The following is a 24,578-nucleotide window of genomic DNA, read 5'->3' on the forward strand; positions in this document are numbered from 1 at the left end:
CATTTTTGGCATTGGATTCGTTTAAGTGACCGCGACACAATCTACACTAAGTTTAAATTTTGTCAGAAGGTTAGGTGTTTGAATCTTGGCAAAAAAACGATGTATAACTTCATCCATAATATATGTATGTTTGTTTACTTTTCAAGATAGCTTTACAAATGTATTGGAGTGGTTTTAAGCTATACTTCTTACCTCTTACCTGCCCAAACTTCCTCAAGAGGCTAGGAGCGAAGAACGTTAAAATAGTATCTATTGCTGTTTCATCCTTAGGTCATTCTACAACAGACAAATGTCAAAAAATTTGGGATTTTCTTGTTTTTAATAAATTGCATACTCTTCCTATTACTTTTTAATTATACTAGTGGCTTCGCCCCCAGCCAGTAATTCAAAAAAAAATTTGTAGCTACCTAAATTTCTACATACCCCCCCCCCAAAAAAAAAAAAAATGGTTATTATCCTCTTAGACCCCCCCCCGACGACGAACAACTCTGGCCGCAGCGCTCGGCTCCTTAGCCTGCCTAGCCGCAGCGCACGGCCCCCTTGCCTGCCTAGCCGCAGCGCTCGGCTCCCTAGTCTATAACCTAACCTAACCTGCCCAATGAAAAAAAACCTAAAACCACCACAGGACCAGTAGGTATATTCCCTAAAGAGCAGAATCCGATCGGTTCAGTGGTTACCGAGATCTTAAGGAACAGACAGACGGAATGACAGACTTCATTCTACTTTGTATTATAGAATAGGAAAATGAAATAAAATACAATAAAACAATTAACCTTAATTTAGAGAACAATAGTACTGTACAAGAAATAAATATAATTTTAAAAAGTGTTTTATAAGCGATTTTTAGAATACTTTATGAGTTTTTTCCCATTCATTGATTATAACTTGGGATAATTAAGCTTTTTTGAGTGAATTAACTTACAAAATTTATAATAATTTTTAATTTTATATTTTAAATCTACTTTGATTTTTAATTGGATGGTTTAAGTTTAAATTTAGTATCCAATTAAATTTGATTTTAGTATAAAAATCTTATTAATCTTCTGCGCAGCAATTTAAATTTATTATATTTACCTATAATTTTACAACAACAAAAATAAGACGGTACGACGAACGGACATTAACAATTTTATAGTGTCAAAACTTAATAGGAAGAATACTAATGTAAAAGTAGAAGCAAAATTGAATAAAACTTGTGCAAAATTCCGCAAATACAGGATTCTGTTGAAGGTCATACTTATACTTTTAGGGCTTGATTATATTTCACCTTGTTGTCCTAAGAATCATCATTCCAAAAATCAAATAAGTAGGATAATTATATAATAAAAAGTATGTTTTTAGTATTAGAGTAAAACACTAGAGTGTGAAAAGATTAAATAACTGTATCTCCCCATCGCAACCGACTTGAGCAACATTTCTATTGGGTCATTGAAAATCAACCAATGGTGTCGCTTATATTAACACAGCCAAATAGCAGAAAATAATTTAGATACAGACGAAAGAGCTTTGAAAAAGGAAGGGAGGTAGTTGTCTGTATATACATCTATACTATAGATTTTTTTTTTAGTGGACGTACTTCTAACTCTAACAGGAATTATTTTGGAAAGTTTGAAATAAATGATTAGATCACACAATTATAACATACCTAAATTAATGTACGTACAAACCCTTTTAGTAAAAAAACTTTCGCTTAAGAATCATTAATTAATCCTTAATAAAGTTTTTACAGTTAAATTTTGATAATATACTAGAAATAGATATTACAGTACATTAGACTAATAAATAGTACATATTAATTAATAAATCAGTAATATTGATACTAATTACAAAAAATGGGAATAGTTATATATCGCATCGTATTATACACAGCTTTTCGCTGATATTAAATACCAGTTTTGTTAACCCCGATCTGTAAGAGCTGTTGCGAAGCCTTAACCAGTGATCTAAAACGATAAATTGATATACAAACCCAATGATGTTAAATAAATTTACCCCTTCTATTAAAACTATCGGCTAAAAAGTTTGGACACTCACTTTAATGAAATTAGAATTTGATAAGGGTACCAATTTTTTTTTGTCAAAAAAGCCATTTAAAACTATGAGTACTAGTGTAATTGAGAGTCCAATGTTCTCTTCCTCCCACGATTTAATTAATTACTTAAGTAACCCATGATTATTTTATTAGGTGACCTTCAATCCTGAATTAGCGGATCTTTCATACGAACAGAAAAACTTCTTTGGACCGGAGGAAGGGGGTTATACTACGCATAGCTGGCATATTAAGACCGGAGCTAAGGTACATACATACCTAGATAGATATATGGATAATAGGTAGACAAGTAAATAAATGGATAGATAAATAGAGAGATAAATGGATAGATAAATTGACAGATTAATGGATAGATAAATGGATAGATAAATAGATAGATAAATGGATAGATAAATGGATAGATAAATGGATGGATAAATGGATAGATAAATAGATAGATAAATGGATAGATAAATAGATAGATAAATGGATAGATAAATGGATTGATAAATGAAAAGATAAATGGATGGATAAATGTATAGATAAACAGAGAGATACATGGATAGATAAATGGACAGATTAATGGACAGATAAATGGACAGATAAATAGATAGATAAATGGATAGATGAGTTGATAGATAAATGGATAGATAAATGGATGGATAAATGGATAGATTAATGGATAGATAAGTGGATATATAAATGAATAGATAAATGGATTGATAAATGTATAGATAAATAGATAGATATGGATGGATAAATGGATAGATAAATGGATAGATTAGTGGATATATAAATGGATAGATAAATGGATTGATAAATGGATAGATAAGTCCATAGATAAATAGATAGATAAATGGATTGATAAATGGATAGATAAATGGATAGGTAAATGGATAGATAAAGGGATAGATAAATGGATAGATATATGGATAGATAAATGGATAGGTAAATGGACAGATAAATGGATAGTTAGATGGTTAGATAAATGGATATATATAAATGGATAGTAGATAGACAGATAAATAAATATGTTTAAGGATTATTATTGTAATACTCATGAAGCTGTTTATTAGGGTGGGCCCATTTCACCCTTTTTTTAGATTTTACTGTTATCATAAGTTGTGGAAGTCATATATATGTATGGTAAGCCCCATTCAAGTTTCAAAAGTGACTTGGCTTCTATGGCTACCGGCGCGCGGGGGGTATAAATAGTACCCACCCCCTTATAAAACCAAAAATTTGAATTCCTTCAAACACAGGCATGTTGCATATCAAAATGACCGCATTGAAATGCTGATTACGAATCTGAAAGTCGTTTTGAAAAATATTGCTCCTAGTTCGAATAAAATCTCATTAAGTACCTAAAAACAGCTGATTTGGTCAAAATTGTTCATTTTAGTAGGTTATTTGAAAATCATTTCAGACTGAATCAATATTTTTCAAAACGATTTTCAGATCTGTGATCAGCATTTCAATGCGGTCATTTTGATATGCAACATGCCTGTGTTTGAAGGAATTTAAATTTTTGGTTTTATAAGGGGCGGGCACATTTTACACCCCCCGCACGCCCGTTGTTTTTGGATTAAAAAACCTCTTTCAAGTTTTACAGGGTTTTATATTGGCCCAGTAACCCTTGCCAATGTCTTCTAATGTGAAATTCCGAAATCGACCCACCCTACTGTTTATAGTGCCTATAAAAATGACGTCAAACAATACAAATGACCAATGATAGGTTAATACCTACACATATTTAACATGTATAGCTGGTATATTAAAACTGAGGCTGAAGCACATAGCTAGATAGTTAAGAGGATTAATAGATAAATATATAGATATATGATGATTACTGATTATAAAAGAATAGATGGGCAGACTGATACAAAAAAGTTTAGACCTATATGTACAAAAAATCTTTAATTAAAACTTGAGCTAAGATAATTAGATAGGTAATTAGTTTTATAGAAATCTTTTCCAGTCATACGAATACTAGTGCCTGCTTAGCTTCTAGAAGCTTTGTATTTGAAGGGTGCTAAAGGGGCAGAAAAATAATCCAAAACCTTTAAAATGAGAAGTTTCTCTAAAAAATATATAAAGGATAAAAAATGTTAGTTGATAATTTATATTAATCCTTTTTTAATTTCTTGAATAATTCCGAGTATTAATTTTTGTTATTGACATTCTTTTGTGTGTTATTGTATCTTTATTATTATTAATAACAAAATCTTCATAACCTTATTACATAATAACAAGAGGTAATGAAGATTCCCCCTCCCTTTTCAAAGAATAAGTAAGCAACTCAATTAGCGTTACCAGGAAGTTTTTACGTCCATTTAAAAAATGCTGCCTTTAGCAACTTTTTGTTGTTGATATAATTACTCTATTAATTTGATTTTTGGAATAATGATTCTAAGGACCAACATTAAAAGCGAAGCATCTCAAAAATTAAATCCTCAAAATGAAAGTATGTCTTTTATATCTTTTAAAGTTATGATTATATGGCATCTGATGAAAATTTTAAGGGGTATTTTTTTTCTCATTAATATACTAATCCCCAAAGTTTTATAATAACGTTTTCTTATTTGTTGGCTTAACAACTTTGGGGACTTTCATTGAATTTTGATTGCTGCTTGGCTCATTAAGTTTGGTGTCTAAACCTTTCAACCACTAATTGTAATCTAGCATCATTAGGAATGTAAGTTATTTTATCAGCCATTGTCTTATCCCTTTAAATCCATGTCCTTCCCCCCTTGTTTTAATTTGTTGGAAAACTATGGTAGGGGAACGCTGTGCTCAACAAGGCACTTTAAGGGAAAATGCCGATTTACCTGGCCATAATACTGACTGCATAATTGCCTGCCTGCCCACCTGCCAGAATACCTATAAGTTTTGATGGAAGCAAATAAAATCAATGAATATGCAAATGGAACATTTCTTTGGTGTTTATAGAAAGGAGCAACAAAAAAAACAAGCTGTTTCAGACCAGTGATCAAAAGGGATAAGACAATGGCAAATAAATTGATGTCATACCCAATGATGATAAACCAAATTACCCCTTCTAACGTTTGGACAACAAACTTATAAAACCAACCTATAAAAATTCTATAAAAGTCTCCAAAGCTGTTTTGACAACGCATAACAATACGGTATGAGAAAACTTTGGGGACTAGTATGATAAACAGCCTAATGTCCCCTTCACCCCTGGTTGCAGACGAACTCTAGATAATTAGTAAATAGTCTTTAGTAAGATATTTAAGAAAAAAATAAATGAGTAGCTTCCAAGAAAGTTGTCAGCTGTAACTGTAGCAAATAATAAAGGATATAAAATATGAGGGATATATTGACAGGGGGAAATTTGTCATTAATTTAGGTTAATCATGTTGAGTGAGTACCTCGAGCATGAGAGGGGGGAATGGGGTAAGAAAGTGGATGGAAGGTATCGTCATTTTAGCCAGCTTCATGAAAATCTGGCACATCATCGGAGTTATAATTGGTTAAAGGATATAGCTATCAAAGGCAGGAAATATTTTATAATATTTCTAAATAAATAAACATGTTTGCTTTGAAATAATGTGGTAAAATAGTATAAAAAAATCATATTCTACTAAAGAGTGGAAAAAATAAGAAAACAATATCCGAAAAATAAGATAATACAAATATCTTTATCTTTATTTATTTTTTAGATGTTTTGGAGGAGATATGGGCATTCTTTATGTTGTTTAGAAATACATCAACTTAATATGATTTATCATTGGTTCTATGCGAAATTCTTAATTTTAGTTCTGATTAGAAGAAAAAGATGGTCAGTTTCCTTTAAAGTACCTAGTCGAGCACACAACCCCCTCTTTCCTCTTAGTTTTGAATAAGTTAAAGATAGGGGGGGGGGGGGGTGTTTTACTTTATGTGAGTAAAGGGTAGCCCATGAAGAGTTTGGAATAAAAAAATCTACCCTTCTTTGATTTAAAGATAAGGGGGGAGGGTTATTATGTCTTGCCTTTGAAGGAAAGCATCAAAGGATCATGTTAATCATTATGCCCTGTACCTTCATAGTAACTTTAATGAACTTATTTTCATTAAAAAATACATTAATTATGTCTTACTTGTTTATCAAAAAAATATTTTGAATTCTTATCCAAATCCAACGTAAAATTATTTCCCTTGAGAGTAATATATCTTTCTAATGATATTATTTACGGTTTGCATTTGAATATGTGGGAATGTGCGTTGTTTTCTTGGTTTTCCTTTTCTTTTTAATGAAATTAAATATTTATTTTATGACAAATGTTTAAAAGAAGGATGACAACAATCGTAAAAGCAAAGCTCTGAAACGGTAGGACAAACGATCATTAACACTTGTAGAGAGACAGAACTGAATATTAATGTATAAAAGTCGAAACAAAATTTTAAGTAAATTTGTTTACAAACTGCTTAAATACAGGATAATGCTTATGGTCATACTTACATTTTTAGGACTTGATTATAGAGATGCTTTGTTTATAACATTGTACTTTGTTGTTCTAAGAATCAGAATTCCAAATTTCAAATGCAAAGTTTGGAATCGATAGCACAATTCTAACCTGTTTAAATTAATGAAAATAGCTAACTGTCCGTGACGGACAGACCGACCATAATACTAGAAAAGCTTCGCTTTTAAAAAGCATACACAACATGAAATAATCACAAACAAACAATAAAATTGATCATAATTCGTTACAGTATAATAATAACAAAATTAGTAATATTCACAAAAGAAAGAAAAAATATGTGTCATATGTCTACATAACCTCGTTTAAGGTGATATTATTGTATTTTAAGTAACATATAAGTTCTAGTCATATTGAAAAATCATGTATCGCATTATGGTCAATTTTCATCCCAATTTTCTACGAATAATGAAACAAAAACCATAAAAAGATACCAGTATCAAAATTTCTTTTTCTTAGGCTTATCCTATCATAGGTCAAAACAACCTAACAAATCCTTAAATACCTAACTGAGTCAACTATAACTCTTTAAGATTTTCCAGTTTATAATATCAGAATATCAGTCGATATATGATTACTTGGATGTAGCACCAGATTTTCAATGATAAAGTGATGCTCACTGCTGGCTAAAATAACGAAACCCTCTACCATCTTTACCCACACCCCCTTCCCATCTACTGGATAAACAAACTGAACAATAAATGAGGTCTATATTAGCTTGCTAAATTGACGACAAATTTTTTGCCCTGTCATATATCATATATTCATTGCCCTAACCTTAGTTTGTCATGTAGTTAACGTTGATCATTGAATAAAGCAGTAATTGTATTAGTCAACATAAACCCTTTAAATTGTATGGTAACATTATGCTATCAGTTTTGACAGGATTGGTCTGAATAATTTGGTCGTATGTAAAACCAATATAGAAAGTCTAGATCCCCATTCAATTACTTGGACCAATAGACACGTAGTACAGAAACTTAGTGGAACAAAGTGACTCAAAAATCAGCCATGTGATGTCGTAAAAATGATGGATTGTCCATCTCTTTTTAGGGGTTTTCTTTCCCACGTCTTCTCTCATCTCCCTCATTTTTATGACTACACATGGCTGATTTTTTAGTCACTTTGTCTCACTACACCAAATATAAACCAAAATGTTCATCTCCTATAAATTCCATCTCTAGTCGGTATATGATAGACTATCCAGGGTAATAAATCTATTGTGATTCTTACTGTGACCTAATGTGACACTTATCTACTGTATGATCCCGCACTCCCAAGGGATAAATGAATGAAACGATGTCAGCTTACCATCTGATTACTTTCTCATATCAACCTCAAATTTCTTGGGATCAAAGAAAAGAGGGAAATTTACGAAACATTTAGGACAATTTCCCTCAAAGTGCCTTGTCGAGTACTGAATCAACCCCCTCCCAAATGTATTTAAGTATAAGTGGGGGACAGTTTTTCGTTTGTTTGTTTACTATTACTGGGAAGGTTAGTTTAGGTTATATTGGGTAGAGGATAGCCCTGCATGGTTAGGTTTCCACGTGTATAAGCCTTGCAGAATTAGGGCCCCTAGCAGAGGTTCCACAAAAAACCGCCCCCCCCCCCCCCTCCTCCTATTTCTTTCAATTTCTTAATAAAATCTAATGGGATTTACTTTATTATTATCACTTGCATCTAGAGGCTCTATATTGGAAGGGATATGGAAGGGAAGAAAAATAGCCTAAAACCATACCCAGGCTTACTTATAAAAAAATAAATAGCCTTAAACCACCTATGGACCAATAAGAAGCTTCACTGGAAAGGAGAACTATATCGGTTCAGCGGTTAGTGGGATCCTCCGCTACAGACAAAATAAGCTTACTACTTTATATAATACTAGCGGCTTCGCCCCTAGCCTCTAGGGGCTTTGCCCCAAGAGATGATAATAAAAAAAGAGAGAAAAAAAAAAATATTATTATGAAAATCGTAAAGGACCATGGAAATCTCCTTCAAAAAAAAAAAAAAAAGAAATGGGGGGGGATTTTTTGGTTATTTGGGGGGTTGGGGGTGTCCCACCCCCCAAGTAAATAGCTTAAAACCACCACAGGAGCAATGGGTAGATACCCTGAAGAGTAGAATCCGATCGGTTCAGTGGTTACCGAGATCTTAAGGGACAGACAGACAGACGGACAGACAGACAGACGGACAGACAGACAGACGGACAGACGGACAGACAGACATCGTTCTACTTTGTATTATAGAAGGTTATCACCTGAGCAGATGGAAATTATCTCGAAAAATGATATGAGCATAATGCAAAGTTGATGAGTTAGTTAATTGGACAAATTTAGTTTGAAATTTTTACAACTTTTATTTATAATTGTAGCCGATAAAAAATGGTTCCTTTTTAACCTACAAACACTCGAACGACAATTTAAAAGATTATTTACTAAACAGAATTATAGTGATTTATTTTTAGGTTGGAAAATCAAATGGCTTGTCAATTCTTTTGGATGCTGAAACTTTTGATTACATGTACCAGGTATAACTTTATTATACTGACGACGGTATTCTAATAATCCTGTTTATCGCCTGAAGGCAATACAAATAACAATTGAGTAATAAACAAAAATTCAGTTTTTAATTTAAAACCTATTATAATTTTTTTTTTACATAATTTTTCATTTTGATTAACTTTCTAATGAATAAAATATACAAATCTAATGACTAAAACTAATTGGCAATTAATAAGAAATTTGTATTGTACTTTTAAAATTAATTTTAGATATAATAAATGAGAATAGTTTAATTTTTTTATAGGGGTGTAAAAAATAGTTTAAAACCTTCAAAGGACTTTATATGATCCGACTTTTTAGCACCGTAACTGGAATTGATAGCGGTATTGCTCAACCTGTTCGCAAGATCTTTCGCTACACACAGATATCTCTCTGTGTATTTGTACCTCTAAGTACTTTCATACAAATCTAGTAATCCAAACAAACAAAGTAAATACAGGAAAATTTTACAATAATAAATACATAAACACTTATATTTAAAAGCATTTCAAAACATAAATTGTATACAAACATTCAAAGTTTTGATAAATATTTGCTATTTCCATTAAATAGAAATAAATATTTTGCATTAAATTGTAAAAGTATCTTAGAAGATTAGAAAAAGATTAACTTTGATTTTCTCGTATTCATTTGAATCCGGTGGATAGAAACCGGTTCTCATCCATACGAAAAAACTATGTCTAGCATCGTATTATATCCAGCTTTCTACGAATATAGAAATGTACAATCATAAGATTAAAACCAATTTTTTTAGCCGGTGCCTTCGGCACCTCGGGGCTAAAAAAACTAGTTTTAATCTCATAATTGTACTTTCTATATCCGCGGAAAGCCGTTTATAATACGATGCGAGAAATAACTATTATACAATATCTTTATTTGATTAATATTTATAAATTACTTTATGGAAAGGGCATGATATTTTGAATGATTATTTAAACTTTAGCGTATAGGAACAAATAATTGTGATAGATAAATTTGTAGATTGGCTTTAAGTTGTTGCTACAATGAGGAAACCTTAATCCTTATACTAAAGTAACAGGATATGATGTCTGTGTGTTTGTACCGAAGGATCTCGCTAACCGCTGAACAGATCGGGTTCTCCTTAACAGGGTAGCTTCTCATAAGTCCCGGGAAGGTTTATAACTATTTTTAGGGAGGGTACCACCACCCTCCCAAGATAAATCACAATAAAATTGAAAAAAATTGAAATATTCCCGCCGCACAGTGGCGCGGCGTAGAGACATTGATTTAACAGCTGATTGAACGTAGACAAATTATTTCTCAAATTAGATATTTAAAATAAAAATAAAAACATTAAAATGCCACTAGAGGCCTCTAGGGGCGTAACCGCTAGTATTTCATAAAGCAAAACTAGAATTACAACATCCATAAGATGCGAAGTACAAAAACTGACAAATTGAATCAATCTGCTATTGATGATATATACTCAAATATGCCCAATAATAATGGCAATGTTGACAAGAGAAATGAGAAGTCTAACTTTAATAGCAGCCGAATAAATCTCATTTCTCTTCATAGCAATATATGCATACTTACGGAGGGACTGACAGACTGACATATTGGATTATAGAGTAGCTTCGCTACTAAATAGAATATTTGAATGCGTTACATGAAATTCATTACAGAGAGACATGCAGACAGTGTGAGGGAACCTAAACTTTACAGAAAATGTTTTAAAAAACAGAAAGATATCTTTTCTCTCTTCATATTTATTTTGCTTTTTAATAGAATAATTGGGAATGGTCCCTTTCGTGACATCGCACCTTAAGGGGCGATTTGTCGCATTTTTAAAATGGCTTTTTATAGGTTATTTTAGGTTAGGTTAGGTAATATTGGGTTAGGTGATTGCCCCAACAGGGTTAGGTAATTGGCCCCGCAGGGTTAGAGCCCCCCGCAAGGGCTAGAAATAGGAGAAAACCTACTGTGAAAAATACGAAGAGTCGCGATGTCACGAAAGGGAATAATTTATTACAGGAAATAATAAAATTATATATACATATATTAAACATGATACTGAGGTCAAACTAACATTATATGGAATTATTTGTAAATTTTAATTTGAAAGCTGCTACTTTGCAAAGCTATTAAAAGTATTTTTTGTTTTCTATCTGACATGTCTTATTTACCTTCTGTATAACATTAGTATTAAAGCTACTCTTTTATTTTTTCTCTTTAAACTTTAAGTTTTTCTCCTTCTTTCTCAAACTCTCTCCATATCTTTTTACATATTTTGCTTATATAATTACAGAAAGCTTTGCTCATATTGGAGTAGCGGGACAAAGTGTTTCAAAAATCAGCCATGTGACGTCATAAAAATGAGGAATTTTTTATCTCTTTTTAATAAGTTTTCTATCCCACTTCTCCTCTCATCTCCCTCATTTCTATGACGTCAAATGGCGGATTTTTGATACACTTTGTCCCGCTACCATATTGGACGTTATCGTCCTTTTTCTATTTTAAATCCTTAATTTTTTTATTTTATAAAAGGTATTTTGTTTTATTAAAAAAAACAATATTACTTTTATTATAGATCAAGCCCAGTGAAGGATTCAAGATGGCTATTCAGCACCATCTAGACCAGCCTCTCATGTCAGTCAATGAAATTGACATCAGTCCTGGCTTTGAATCTCAGGTCTTTAATTAATTGAAGAAAGTTAAAGTTATAGATATTTTGTAAACATGGGAATGATGGACAGCCGGACTATTAATTACATGAACATATCCACGTTAATATTTTCTATTGGTATACTCAACCTAAAGGAATTTATCACGTTTTTCATTTACGTCTAATGATGGGGGTAAAGTGGTGTTTACCCCGGCCCCATCAAACCACTCATTTTGCATCCCCGTAATTTTTAAAAAATACATTAGATTATCCCGTTTAAAAACCCTCAATTATCCCAATCAAACCTCTGAAACGTCTCATTTTATACCGCTGAAAATGAAAAGCTTGGACGTCCCTGATGTGTTACTTCCAAAAATTTGCTAGAATATCTTATATTATATTATACAAGAAAAGAAAGTTTTGTTTTAAGTATTCAAATAAACATTTAAATCATCTAAACTTTAATTTACATAAAAAACTTGGAATTACTAGTTGCTTTACTACACTTTGAATTTAATTGTGATCAAATTTAGGGATCTAAAGGGATAAGACAATGGCCGATTAATTGATGTGCATCCAACTTGATGATAACTAAAATATCTTCTTCTGTCGATTACAATTAGTGGTTGTAACGTTCGGGCACCAACTTAATGAACCAACCAATCATAGTCTTATAAAAGTCCCATAGTTGTAAACTAGACGAATAAAAAAAAATTATAAAACTTGAGGGAATATGGTGATATTCAGCCCATTGTCCCCTTCCTTCCTGGTACAAATGTATTCATTTTTTTCTTTTTTCTTTCATTAAAATCAGTACTAATTTTAATTTTATTTTTTTAAATTCTCATTTTGTTAAACAACTTTTAGGTAGCTGTGATACCATCTCTGTATACAACAACAAAAGATGCAACAAGGTAAGTTTGAAAACTTAATTAGGTTTTTACTCTCAGCGAAGTTACTCTATAAGTAACCATTGTTGCTCTGTTTCTTATTAATTTACAAAGTATAAGAATGAAATATGATAAAAGAATTTTTAATATATATCATGGAAAGAAAACGAAGTAGTGGGTTTCGTCGTATTTTAGTTATTTTAGATTAGGTTAGGTAAATGTTAATGATTGCCGCATGGTTAGGAAATTGGTCCCGCAGTGTTGGAGCTTCCCCCCCAGGGGCTATAAATATGAGGAAAGCTACTATGAAAATACGACAAAACCCTCAAATCCGTTTTCTTTTCATGATCCGAATTTTGTTATTATTTAATCATACTTTTAAAAAAATAATATATTCTGTAATAACATTTTTAAAAATTACCAGACTTGATGCAACCCTAATAAACTCTGAAGCATTTTTAATTATGTTAGCAAAAATAGACATTTAAAATATAGCAAAAACTAAAATTAGTTGTAGGAAAAGTTTATAGTTCGTGGTAAAATTATTGTCATTCTAAAGTTTTGTCTTCAACACTTTTTTTCTAAAGAAAATAAGAAAAAAATAATCAATGGACATTGAAACTTCTTGAACATCTTAAAGATTATAATATTTTCCTTCGATAAAAAAAATAATAAGATCTAATTATACATATTGATTTAAAATAAATAAGTAATTTTTAGTAATATATTCCCACTAAATTTAGTATTTACAGTTATAAATATAACTTTGAACCCTTACTTGTTAACTTCATAGTTTTAAATTGTCCTTGTTTTTCTAACTTTTTAAATAGTTTTCTAAATCTTGAACAATCGGAGGTCCACTAGCAAATCGTAGGAAACTTCCGAAAATAAGTTTTTTGGTTGTATGTCCATGCTTCAAGTTCACACACATATACACAGACACACACACACACACAATTCACAAACACACAATCACAAACACACGCTCAAAAACACACACACACACAAAATACTTTCTTTGAAACATGACACATGTGAATTAAGTTTCCTTAGCTAAAACTTTTTTTAAAAGCGAAGCTTTTCTATAATTAGGGTCGGTCGGTCCGTCCGTACGTCCGTCCGAGATAGATAGCTTTTTTCGTTAATTTAGGGATATTAGAATTGTCCTATAATTCAAACATTGCATGGTCATTCTTGTAGTAGTTTGGTACGATTTAGAAAACGTAGCAACTCTATAATCATTACCAGAATGTCTGTCGTCCATTTGAAGCATGTTGATTTTTCTACTTTTTTAATAACAAACTTTTATGTAATCTATAATCATTCGTTTGATCTGATTTTTGGTATATAGATTCCTGGGACAACACAGTATAATATTATAAGCGAAGCAACTCTATAATCAAGTCCTAAAAATGTAAGTATGTCCGTAAACATGATCCTGTATCAAGCAGTTTTTCAACAAAATATACTTACAATTTTACTTTGACTCTTATCCTTTTATATTCTGATTATTCAGTATTTACTATACTAGTGTTTATGTTCGTTTGTCCTACCGTGTCAGTGCTTCGTTTTTATGGATGTTGTCATCCTTGTTTCACTCATTTTTCGTATGATTAATACAACAAGATGCTACTGAATATTTGGTGCTTTTCCTCAAAGTACCTAGCGAGCATATACACCCCCACAAGCCACCTTATTTCTCAATCAGTTAAAAATAATTGGGGTTATACACCTTTTTTGCCTAACCTCTCCGGATTCCCGGAATCAATCAATAGGGGATAATAATACAAGCCTGTATCCAATATAACCTATTCTAACTGGGCTTGAGGTAAGTAACTAACACACCGTAAACAAATCCACCTAATCTACATTAAGAGGGGGGGGGGAGCGGATGTTATGTGCTCGACTGTGTAGCTTCAGGGAAACTGCTGTATATGTTAAACAAATCATCTTTGAGAGGCATAAAGACCACCCCCCACCCTCCTCTCGTTTATTTTAATATAGATGTACACAATTAGTTGAAGTATGTAGGTATTCTAAATTCTTAGCAAACTTTACTACATTCCGAATTAAGCAAAATACTTGAATTATATACCAGTGTTCAAACTTTTCAACCAAATATCTTATTCTCCAAAACTCGTTTGATCCCTGTATTATAAAAATCTATTTGAAATGATGTTTGTACTATTTCATGATTAAACAAATTGGATGTCTTTGAATCTATAAAATTAGTTTTATGCTTTTCACTTTTGCACTTTTTAAAAACATTTCCATCAATTTTTTCTCAGTCAATATTGAAAGAAATGGTTTATTGGTAATGGTAAAAAAATCGAAACCTTACTTTTCTTGATATTAAAGTAAAAGAAACTTAAACTCTATTATATTATTATAATGGAGGCAATAAATAAAAAGATGGGTTACCATCTTTTTAAAATATACTAAAATTAAACTCATGCAATATTTATCTTTATTTTATTTGTCAAATTCTGTCAGTTTATTTTTTTTAGCTATAAATTAGGTTTTAAGAATTATGGCATTACAATCAAGAGTTGTTAAATAAGCAATGTAAGCTTTTATGGCGGTTTCCCTTCTGTGTGTTTGTATTTTACTATTGGTCAGGCTATAGTGGGTACATCTTAGTACCCGCAGATGTGAGCCCGGACAATAAATAAAAATAAACTACCCCCTTCATTTTGAATTTAAAAACTTTGTGGGAAAGGACCGTATTTGAATGTTGAGATTAATTTTTTTTACTTTTAATATTTTTTAGACGTTTCACACCTGAGGAGCGAGGGTGTTATGCACACGGAGAGGTCGTCTTACAATATCTACCAGAGGGAGTGTACAGGTAAAGATTGGATCATCCTGCAACTTATTCATCACAAAATTTGTTAATACAATTATTGATAGATTCTATAACTTGTATGTTCGTTATGCTTAGCTCTTTTCTTTAATTTGGACATGTTAGAATTGTCTTATCAATTGAATCTTTTCATGATGATTCCTATAACAGTCAGGCATGATTTAGGAAGCATAGCAACTTTGTCATCGTTACCAGTAAGTCCGTAAGTCCATTTAAAATAGGCTGATGCCTTTTCTATGAGTCTATACTCACTAGAGACTGAGTTGTAGTTTTTTAGGTTGAATTCGGGTAGGTAAAGTTCAATTGAAATATCAATACTAATGTAAGGTTACGTATATTGATCTTAAAAATGAAAAAAAACTAATTTAGTATAAAAATTGTGAAGCATTTTTTTAAATAGCATTTCTCGACATCCGTATTTGCTCTCAGTCAGTGCAGAAACTATGAGTGCAAAAATAGTGTAATAAAAGCAAACCCACAGAATTTAAAGTCTAACTTCAATTGTAATGTACTCCAGTAATGCAACAATGTAATTTAAATTGTTCTGAAGTACTCACAATTTTATAAACAAGTTCTCCTAATCGTTAGCTTAAATCCTTTTGAGGATTTATTTTATTTTACAAAAGTGGTAAATAATATATCATTATAAGATGTTGACACCACTTAGTTATATTTATTATTGTCCATTGTCTTATTCTTTTAGATACCTAGTTATGTATAGTGTTATGATAAAGACAAAGTTTTAGAGCAGATTTGTATCTACACTATGCAATGCATCCAATACAAACTGCTAAATAAATAACAAAAGAGTAGTTATTTATCGCGTCGTATTATAATCGGCTTTCCGCGGATATAGAATGTACAATTATAAGATTAAAACCAGTTTTTTTTAGCCCGTGTCTACGGCACCTCGGGTTTAAAAAACTGGTTTTAATCTCATTATTGTACATTTTTATATTCGTAGAAAGCTGGATATAATACGATGCTAGACATAGTTTTTTCGTATGGATGAGAACCGGTTCCTATCCACTGGATTCAAATGAATACGAGAATAATACTTTTCTCGCATCGTATTATAAACAGCTTACCGCGGATATAGAATGGTTTTAATCTTATGATTGTACATTTTTATATTCGTAGAAAGCTGGATATAATACGATGCTAGACATAGTTTTTTTCGTATGGATGAGAACCGGTTTTTATCCACCGGATTCGAATGAATACGAGAAATGAAATTATTGCTTTCTTCATATTACCAAATGAATCCTACTACTGAACATGACAGAAATGAATAATTGGTTTCATATTTTAGAATATCCAGGGAGGGAGTGGATATTGGACTGTAAATTACACGGGTACTCAAAGTTTTTAACCACGATTTTAATTTCAATGGCTATTTTTGTTGGTTGGTTCCAAACTGGTAGTGTCCAAACTTTTTAACCAATAATTTTAATCTACAAAAGAGATTTTTTAAAAATATTTCTGGAGATGTATAAATTTGCGTCCAATGTCTTATCCCTTAATATCCCTGAGTTTATCTGAATATGCGTGAATAAAGGAAAAAAACAAAGTGTTTTTGACAGTTAATAATTGTTATGTACTTCAATAAAATCCATCAGCAAAAAAAAACAACCAATAAACACATATCTTTATTATTTTTTGTACATTTTCTATGTATATATTTTCACTTTACCATACTTATAATTACTTTTTGTTATCTTTAGGGATCTTAAGGGATAAGACAATGGACGAAAAATGAATGAATAAGATAACGTTCCTATAGAACTTTAATTACCAGTTCAATTTAATGTCCATTGACATACCCTACCTGGTTATCTTATATAAGAAAATTTTGGGTCATATTTTCAATTTAATTCTGTAATTTTTTTCTAATTGTGGCTTTTTCCTTCATTTATTTTTTATGGGGGGGGGGGGGCGTTTGGTACCAAAACTCGCTTTTTAATTTTTGTTTAAATGAAAATATATCGCTTGGAGGGGTTTACCTAACCTTTTCCCATCCCTCCACAAAGTAGGCAAAAACCCTGACCATGATCTATGCAAATTTTCCACACTATATTAAAATTGTCAGTCCCATGTGAATTTCATTATTTGTAATTTGCATCAATAGGGCAGAAAACCAAATCAAAATTGATTAGAACAAGTATGACAATATCCATAAAAGCAAGATAGATAGATAGATAGATATGTATTTCAACATAAGCATACAAAATAATTATAATAAGATTATTACGCATATTCACATATTTTTATGCATAGTTTGGTACTTGCATAACCTGGGTTGGCCGTTGCACAAGCTGAAAACACCAGCAAGGCTCAGAAACTGTAGGACAAATGAACATCAAAACTTGTAGAGGGCCAAATAGTAGCAGAATATATGTAAATAAATTGTGTAAGATTAAACAAAGTTGTAAGTAAATTTGTTGCAAAACTGTTTAAATGGTTAAACTGGTTAAGGACATACTTTCATTTTTAAGTCTTGATTACAGAGATGCCTAGCTTGTGACATCATACATTGTTGAAAAGATTCTAAAAATCAGATGAATATAAAATGGTGAAAATGTTTAAATTAAACGGACATTACTGCAATGTTGAGAGTTGCTAAGCTTTCAAAATCGCACCTAACTACTCCAGGAATCACCTTGCCATGTTTGAAATAGATAGGACAATCCTAACATGCCTAAATTAACGATAAGTGTTAACCGTTCCAGAAGGTTGGGCATACGGACCGACCCTAATTATAGAAAGCTACGCTTTAACAAAAAAACATGTCCTACTAAAAATAAATAAGACGGAAAACAAAACTAAAGTTAATTATAACTTTTTATGTATCTTATGTTCTGTACTCATTTTTTAATATTCAGACCAAAAATAATTACTTTTTAAAATTAATTAATTTTACCAAAGAGGTTATTTTTGTTTAAATCTATAAATAAAACTTAAAGGAAGTAGTTTTGATGGGATATAAAAAGAAAAAATAACTAACCTAGACGAAAATAATTTTGCTTTAAATTGTTTTTTTCTTTTATACTTAAATGCCATTCATATCTTTCACATTGATTTATTAAATCAATTTAAAATGATGTGGTTTGATAAATATAAAAAGTTGTTGTCATCAAAAATAAGATTTTATTGGATGATTATATAACTTATCAAGAAATAAACTTTAACTTAATATAATGTTTATTTTGGGACAATTTTAACATTCCTTAATTAAATATAAGAACTATCCGCTATTAACAGACTTACGTAAATTAATTAGGTCATGTAATTATATAGAAAAAAATGTTTGCTTATATCAACAAAAAAGTAATACCTATCCTATTATATAATGGAGTGAGGATTTGTGTTTATCCGTAAAGAATTCAATTAACTTGTCCATTTTTCGAATGCTTTATTTAGATACTGGAATGGTTTTAGGTCTTGTAATGGATTTAGGCTATTTCTCTGACGTTTTTCATTCTATATAACTTTGAATGAATAAATATTATTTTTCTCGTATTCATTCGAATCCGGTGGATAGGAACCGGTTCTCATCCATAAGAAAAAACTATGTCTAGCACCGTATTATATCCAGCTTTCTACGAATATAAAAATGTACAATCATAAGTTTTAAACCAGTTTTTTTTAGCCGGTGCCTCCGGCACCTCGGGGCTAAAAAAAACTAGTTTTAATCTTATAATTGTACATTCTATATCCGCGGAAAGCCGTTTATAATACGATGCGAGAAATAACTATTAAGGTATGGCATTGGTTTTATGTCTTGCGATGGATTTAGGCTATTTTTCTTTTTACCTGTGAATAACTTCGAATAAATAAATATTAATTTTAAGTTACAACATTAATTTTAGGTCTTGCGATGGATTTAGGTTATTTTCCTTTCACCTATGAATAACTTCGAATAAATGAATATTATATTTAAGGTACGACATTGGTAACTGTTTATTTGAGGCAACTTACAACAAAGTTTTGGAGTTATGTAAATGCACTCCATATTTCCACTGGGGACCTGTCTCTTTAGAGTACATCATTCATGAGAGACCATTCTGCAGGGTAGGTTATTTAATTTCATTTCAAACCTTTTTACCCATCATTCAGCTATCTCGAAAACTATAAAAGATAGCAAAACACAAACTAAAAAGCAAAGTTGTTCAAAATTAAAAATCCGGAAGTTTGAAATTAATTATACTACAATTACACCGACAGTTACAATAAAAACTGGGATAAAGGTGGTAAAAATAGTTAAGTAATTAAAGTGATTTGATAATACTTTCTGAATTTTCTTAATTAACCAGTGCAGCTTTAAGTTTCACAAATTTTGTACATGGTGATTATATCTTTTCGAAAATTGTACACAAAAATTTAAATTTACAATTTAGATTTATTTAATAACATTGATCGGGATTTAAATATTTAGGGCTTTCTTAAACCCTTGCTCCCTTGTTTTTAAAAATAAGGAGAGTTGTATTTTTCCTATGCCAAACCCCTCGATGTAGCCCCAACCCTACGGGGCTATCCAGTACCGAATATAACCTAATCAACCCGACCCAAAGTAATAAACAAACAAAAGAAAAATACCCCCCCCCCTTCCACCTTATTTTGAAATAAATTGAAAATGATAAGGGTTTGCTCAACTATGACCTTTGAGGAAAACTGTCATAATATTGTTCGGGATTTTTATATTTGAACTGTGTATCGAAATCTTTTAATCAGAATTTTAATTTTAAATTAAATATTTTTAATTTAGGCAGAAAACCTGACATGTATGAATGAAATATTCGGCAAGATTGGACAATTTAATACGGGATGTCTTTTATACACATTATATCATTAATTATACCAGTAAAAATTTGCAATTTGTTTGACACATTAAAACTTTAAAAAATAAAAGTCTGTTAATTTAAATTGAATTATGTCTTACTATTAACATTTTTATTAATATTAATGCTTATTTTTTGCATAGCAGGGCTTTTTCTTTTTTTCTTCTGTTTTAGTATCTATATCGTAATATCTTCCTAACTGCTAATTTTCTTGAAATATCCCCTAGAGGCCTTTAGTGGCGCAGTTGCTATTAGTATATAGTTAAAGATATAGACGAAAGACTAGTTTATAGCCTAATCATACAGTTGTTATAAAAGACACCCTTACTAGATTTTATCTAAAAACGAGACAAAGCCCTGTCTAGCAGCTTGTGAAGATCAAACTAACACAATCTCTATCTCCCAAAGCCAGCTTCCTAACAGGTAATTTTTTCAACATCAGAAAATAACTTTTTTGTGATGTTTTAAAAGTAGTGCATCTACATTATGATACATACAAATACACACATTCAAAAACAGAAGCACATTTCTCCAAGATTTTTTTGATAAATGGTTCGTTTTTTTCCATCTAAAGTGCATAGTTGATCTATAATGATGGTCTACCTACTTATAAACATAATTATTCTGTTTTAATTTACAGATTAATTGAAGCATTTCAACCGTAACGGACGAGAATATTATTATTATAAACTAGGTACTTAACCTTATATTTTATGGAAAACATCAAACATAATTTTGAGCAGTTTGACATCACCAAAGTATTTGACATAAATTTCTTTTTATATTTTTCTAGAATCTTAAGGGATAAGACCAATTGATATGAAATTATTTATCCCTAAATTACGAGATGTAAGGTTAGCCCTTCTGCAGACTCTGGGCAGAAAGTTTGTACCAACCAATTAATATATGATATATGTCCTCAAAGTTTTTAAGCTAACACGGATTTAAGCATTTTTAGCATTGTGGATCCCTATAAATTACAAACTAATGTCCTCTCTCTTCTAACTTTTAGGGAAGGGGGTGACAATTGCGTTTAATTGTTTCCAAACTAAATAATGTAAGACAAGGTTCCATAAAAGACTAATTTATCGCCGATTGTCCTATCTCTGTTACCCTGCTTCTAATAAAGAGTATACTATATAATATATTATTATTTGATATAAGTAAATGTTAGGAACATAAATAAGAGTAAAGTAGGTCAAGTTGAAACGATCATATTTTTCTCAAAAAAAGGTGAGGGCGGGATTTTTGTAGAGTTTTCGTAATTATTGTAATCTAACCTACGAATGTGGTGTAACATATAGCAAATCACCTCTTCAAAAAATTAAAGATGTTGAAAATACTTCCCGCTGCTGCTATGCCAGTAGTTAAATTGGGAAGGGGGGGGGGGGCAGGAGGTAATGCCTTTTCCTAAAATAGCCACTACTCATCTTCATGCACAGTCCTAGACAAAGATCATGCAATCAAAGGTTTTTTTTTGTCTGAAGGCGTTTGATGCACCAAAATAATATTTTGTGGTTTATCCCTTCAACTTATGCCATCTGAGGCTAACCACCGTAATCATTTTCGACGCGTTTGATAACAATACATGGAAAACAATTGAGACAAAACCGATGAATTGCGGGTTTTTAGTGTTCAAGAATAAAATGAATATTTATTTTCTTAATTGGAATTTAAATAAGCTCTTTGGTAGCTTTCTATGGTGTTTTTATGTGTCCCTATTACGTGATATCTTTAGATAAAAACCTTCCCCGTTTCATACCAGAGCTCGGCAACCACTCGTCAGCCTTGAATAACCCTCAAATCTAAACCCGTCTAAATGCTGTAGATTTTTTTTGAAAAGAGATATTTCCACATTTGGGTCAGGTTTAGACTTAGGATTTCTATAATTGTGAAAGGTTGGTTTCCCTGAGGCTTACAAGAGGTTGATGCGTGGCTGCCGAGCTCTGTTTATTACCTTTCATTTAATATACCTTATATTATGTTATAACCATCACAAAATTACAAATATTAAAAGTATCCATATTAGACTTTTTATTTTAGGAGAGGGAGGATTTACATTGGAAGGAATTTAACGCCAAAAATTTTCTTGAGGGTAGGGAGTTATGATTACCCCTTTTTACCCGCCACCCCCTCACCCTAGTACATGCTAGTTAGTTTTGTATGCTTAGTATAAGTAGGGTTAGGTAAGATCAGAATTTCTGTTTGATTTATTACCAAGAATTATTTAGAATAAAGTTTCTGAGAAAAAAAAATATAAATAAAACTGAGGGTATTATTATAAGGTAAAAGAAAAACTATATATAAATGCTATACAAAAGTTAAAAATAAACGTAAGATGTTTAAAAGGCCTGTTTTTCTTTTTAAACACTCTGGCTCAATATAGCTATTGACATTTTGGTTAGTTTTTTTTTTTTTATTTTTACTTATTTAAAGTTACAAAATATATTTTGTGTTTTATCAAAAATAAATTTTCATTGTTGCAGTTGAAGTGTACTTCTTGTTTGTGTTGAGTATGTAGAAAATTAGGCGTTTCCCCCAACGTATCGTGTTGAGCATCGCCCCCCCCCCCAAAAAAAAAACAACATAATTTTTTGAGGAAAAAAATCTAACAAGAAAGTGGAAGAGGGGTAGTTTACGTTTCTTTGTTCATTACTTAAGGTTAGGTTATTTTGGGAACTGGCTCCTGCAGGGTTAGTTCACTGCAGTTATAGGCTACGCAGGTTTAGGCGCCCTGCAGGGATTTGGCAGAGGAAGTTAAAAATACCCATCCCCATTTTTTCTAACTTATTTGAAAAACAGCGAGGGGAAAGGTCAGTGCTTGATTGGCACTTTGTGGTAAAGTACCGAAAGTGGAAACCAAACAATATTGAAAATAATAAAGAAAAATGAGGATTGATGTCCAGCGCTCAATATTGTTGGAGAAAAATTCACTCAACTTGTATAATAAACATAAAAAAGTAGTTTTTTCCCGTAGAAAAATATTTTAGACACTTTTTGTGCATTGTTTAACCCTGAAATGTCGGACCTTAATTGGACGGGGGGAGGGGCGTTTAAGCCCCCCCCCCCTTTATTATTATAATAGACCCTATTAGAGCTTTACAGCTAAAAATTGTGCATGTCCCCTCTTTGATAATGAATTTCGGACAATAAAAGTCAAATTTCGCTTCCTTCACCCTTTTATTTAACAACCTTTGATTTTTAAGTCCTTATTTTATTTAAAAATTTAAATTCTTATTTTAAAAACAATATTTCCAGAAAATGTTTATCTTTTTGTAAATTTTGTAATAGAAATCTTGAAATATAAATTTCGACGTCGGCAGCTGTACTTGGCAGTATTTTAATATTTATATAGCCTTATCATAATCAACCAGCTCCGCCCCTATCCTAAAGAAGGGGAAGGGGAGAGTAATTCCCAAACCATTAATTTAAGGTCTTTTATAAAAAAAAATTACTTCTAATAATTTACTCTTATATGCCCTAGGCTTTTCTTTAAAAGATCAAAATCAGTTTTGTTAGCCCCAAGGGAACGTAGTAAAATTGTCTGTAATACGATGCTATACATGATTTTGAGAATCGGTTCTAATCCATGGGAATTTATCAGTTTCGAAGCCATACTGGAAAATAATTTCTGAATCTAATAAAATTTAATTTTTAGAAGAACCCTTGTCCTGCGTCCAGAATTCTGCCTTATCATCCAGAGAATCAGCAAAAGTTGTCAGGAACTTATTCTTATATGCCACTCAAAATATATTTTTAACTGTGTCGCCAGACATTTTGAGTAAAATTACCAAAGATTGTTTCATTAGTAATATTTGTTAACTTTTTGTAATAATTGAACTGCACTGCAATATTAACTAGAAAATCTTGTTTTCCTGGATTCAATTTATATAAGAATATATGACAGGGATTCAAGCGCAAAGGTCTGGAGGCATCCTACCCCAAGATCTGTAACAGGATCCAGTCAGCTCTGGAGGTCGGGCTGTGTTCAGACCTTACCTGGGAGGAGTATTATCCAGTTTCTAATGGAACAGGTATATCTATCTTTTAATCTATCTATATTTGGAGGTCGGGCTGTGTTCAGATCTTACCTGGGAGGATTATTATCCAGTTTCTAAGTATCTATCTATCTATCTATCAATTTATGTTTAAATGTTCTGCTTATGGAAACGAAGTCCTTCGCTTATTTTGGTCGTAATTATCCTTGTTATCTAACATTTACTTATCTACAAGATTGGAAAATATTACAGAAAATGTAACTTGTCTAATAATAAGGAAATTAAC

At 31.4% G+C, this 24,578-nt stretch overlaps 1 protein-coding gene across 2 annotated transcripts in view; it reads left to right on the forward strand.

The window, feature by feature from the left end:
* LOC145326262 (sodium channel protein Nach-like) overlaps positions 1 to 24,578 on the forward strand; it is a 104,490-nt gene that overhangs the window by 66,356 nt on the left and 13,556 nt on the right. For both annotated transcript variants that reach the window (XM_080169468.1, XM_080169470.1), the window contains 10 exons: positions 2,186 to 2,296; positions 8,981 to 9,043; positions 11,629 to 11,730; positions 12,571 to 12,617; positions 15,364 to 15,441; positions 19,398 to 19,527; positions 20,222 to 20,277; positions 20,625 to 20,717; positions 23,953 to 24,013; positions 24,199 to 24,328. In XM_080169468.1, coding sequence (XP_080025594.1) covers positions 2,186 to 2,296; positions 8,981 to 9,043; positions 11,629 to 11,730; positions 12,571 to 12,617; positions 15,364 to 15,441; positions 19,398 to 19,527; positions 20,222 to 20,277; positions 20,625 to 20,717; positions 23,953 to 24,013; positions 24,199 to 24,328 — 871 coding nt within the window. The remainder of the gene's footprint in view (positions 1 to 2,185; positions 2,297 to 8,980; positions 9,044 to 11,628; positions 11,731 to 12,570; positions 12,618 to 15,363; positions 15,442 to 19,397; positions 19,528 to 20,221; positions 20,278 to 20,624; positions 20,718 to 23,952; positions 24,014 to 24,198; positions 24,329 to 24,578) is intronic.

This window comes from Acartia tonsa, chromosome 8 (assembly GCF_053477335.1).
Source record: "Acartia tonsa isolate MP-2025a chromosome 8, ASM5347733v1, whole genome shotgun sequence".
In the NCBI taxonomy this organism is placed as follows: Eukaryota; Metazoa; Arthropoda; class Copepoda; order Calanoida; family Acartiidae; genus Acartia; species Acartia tonsa.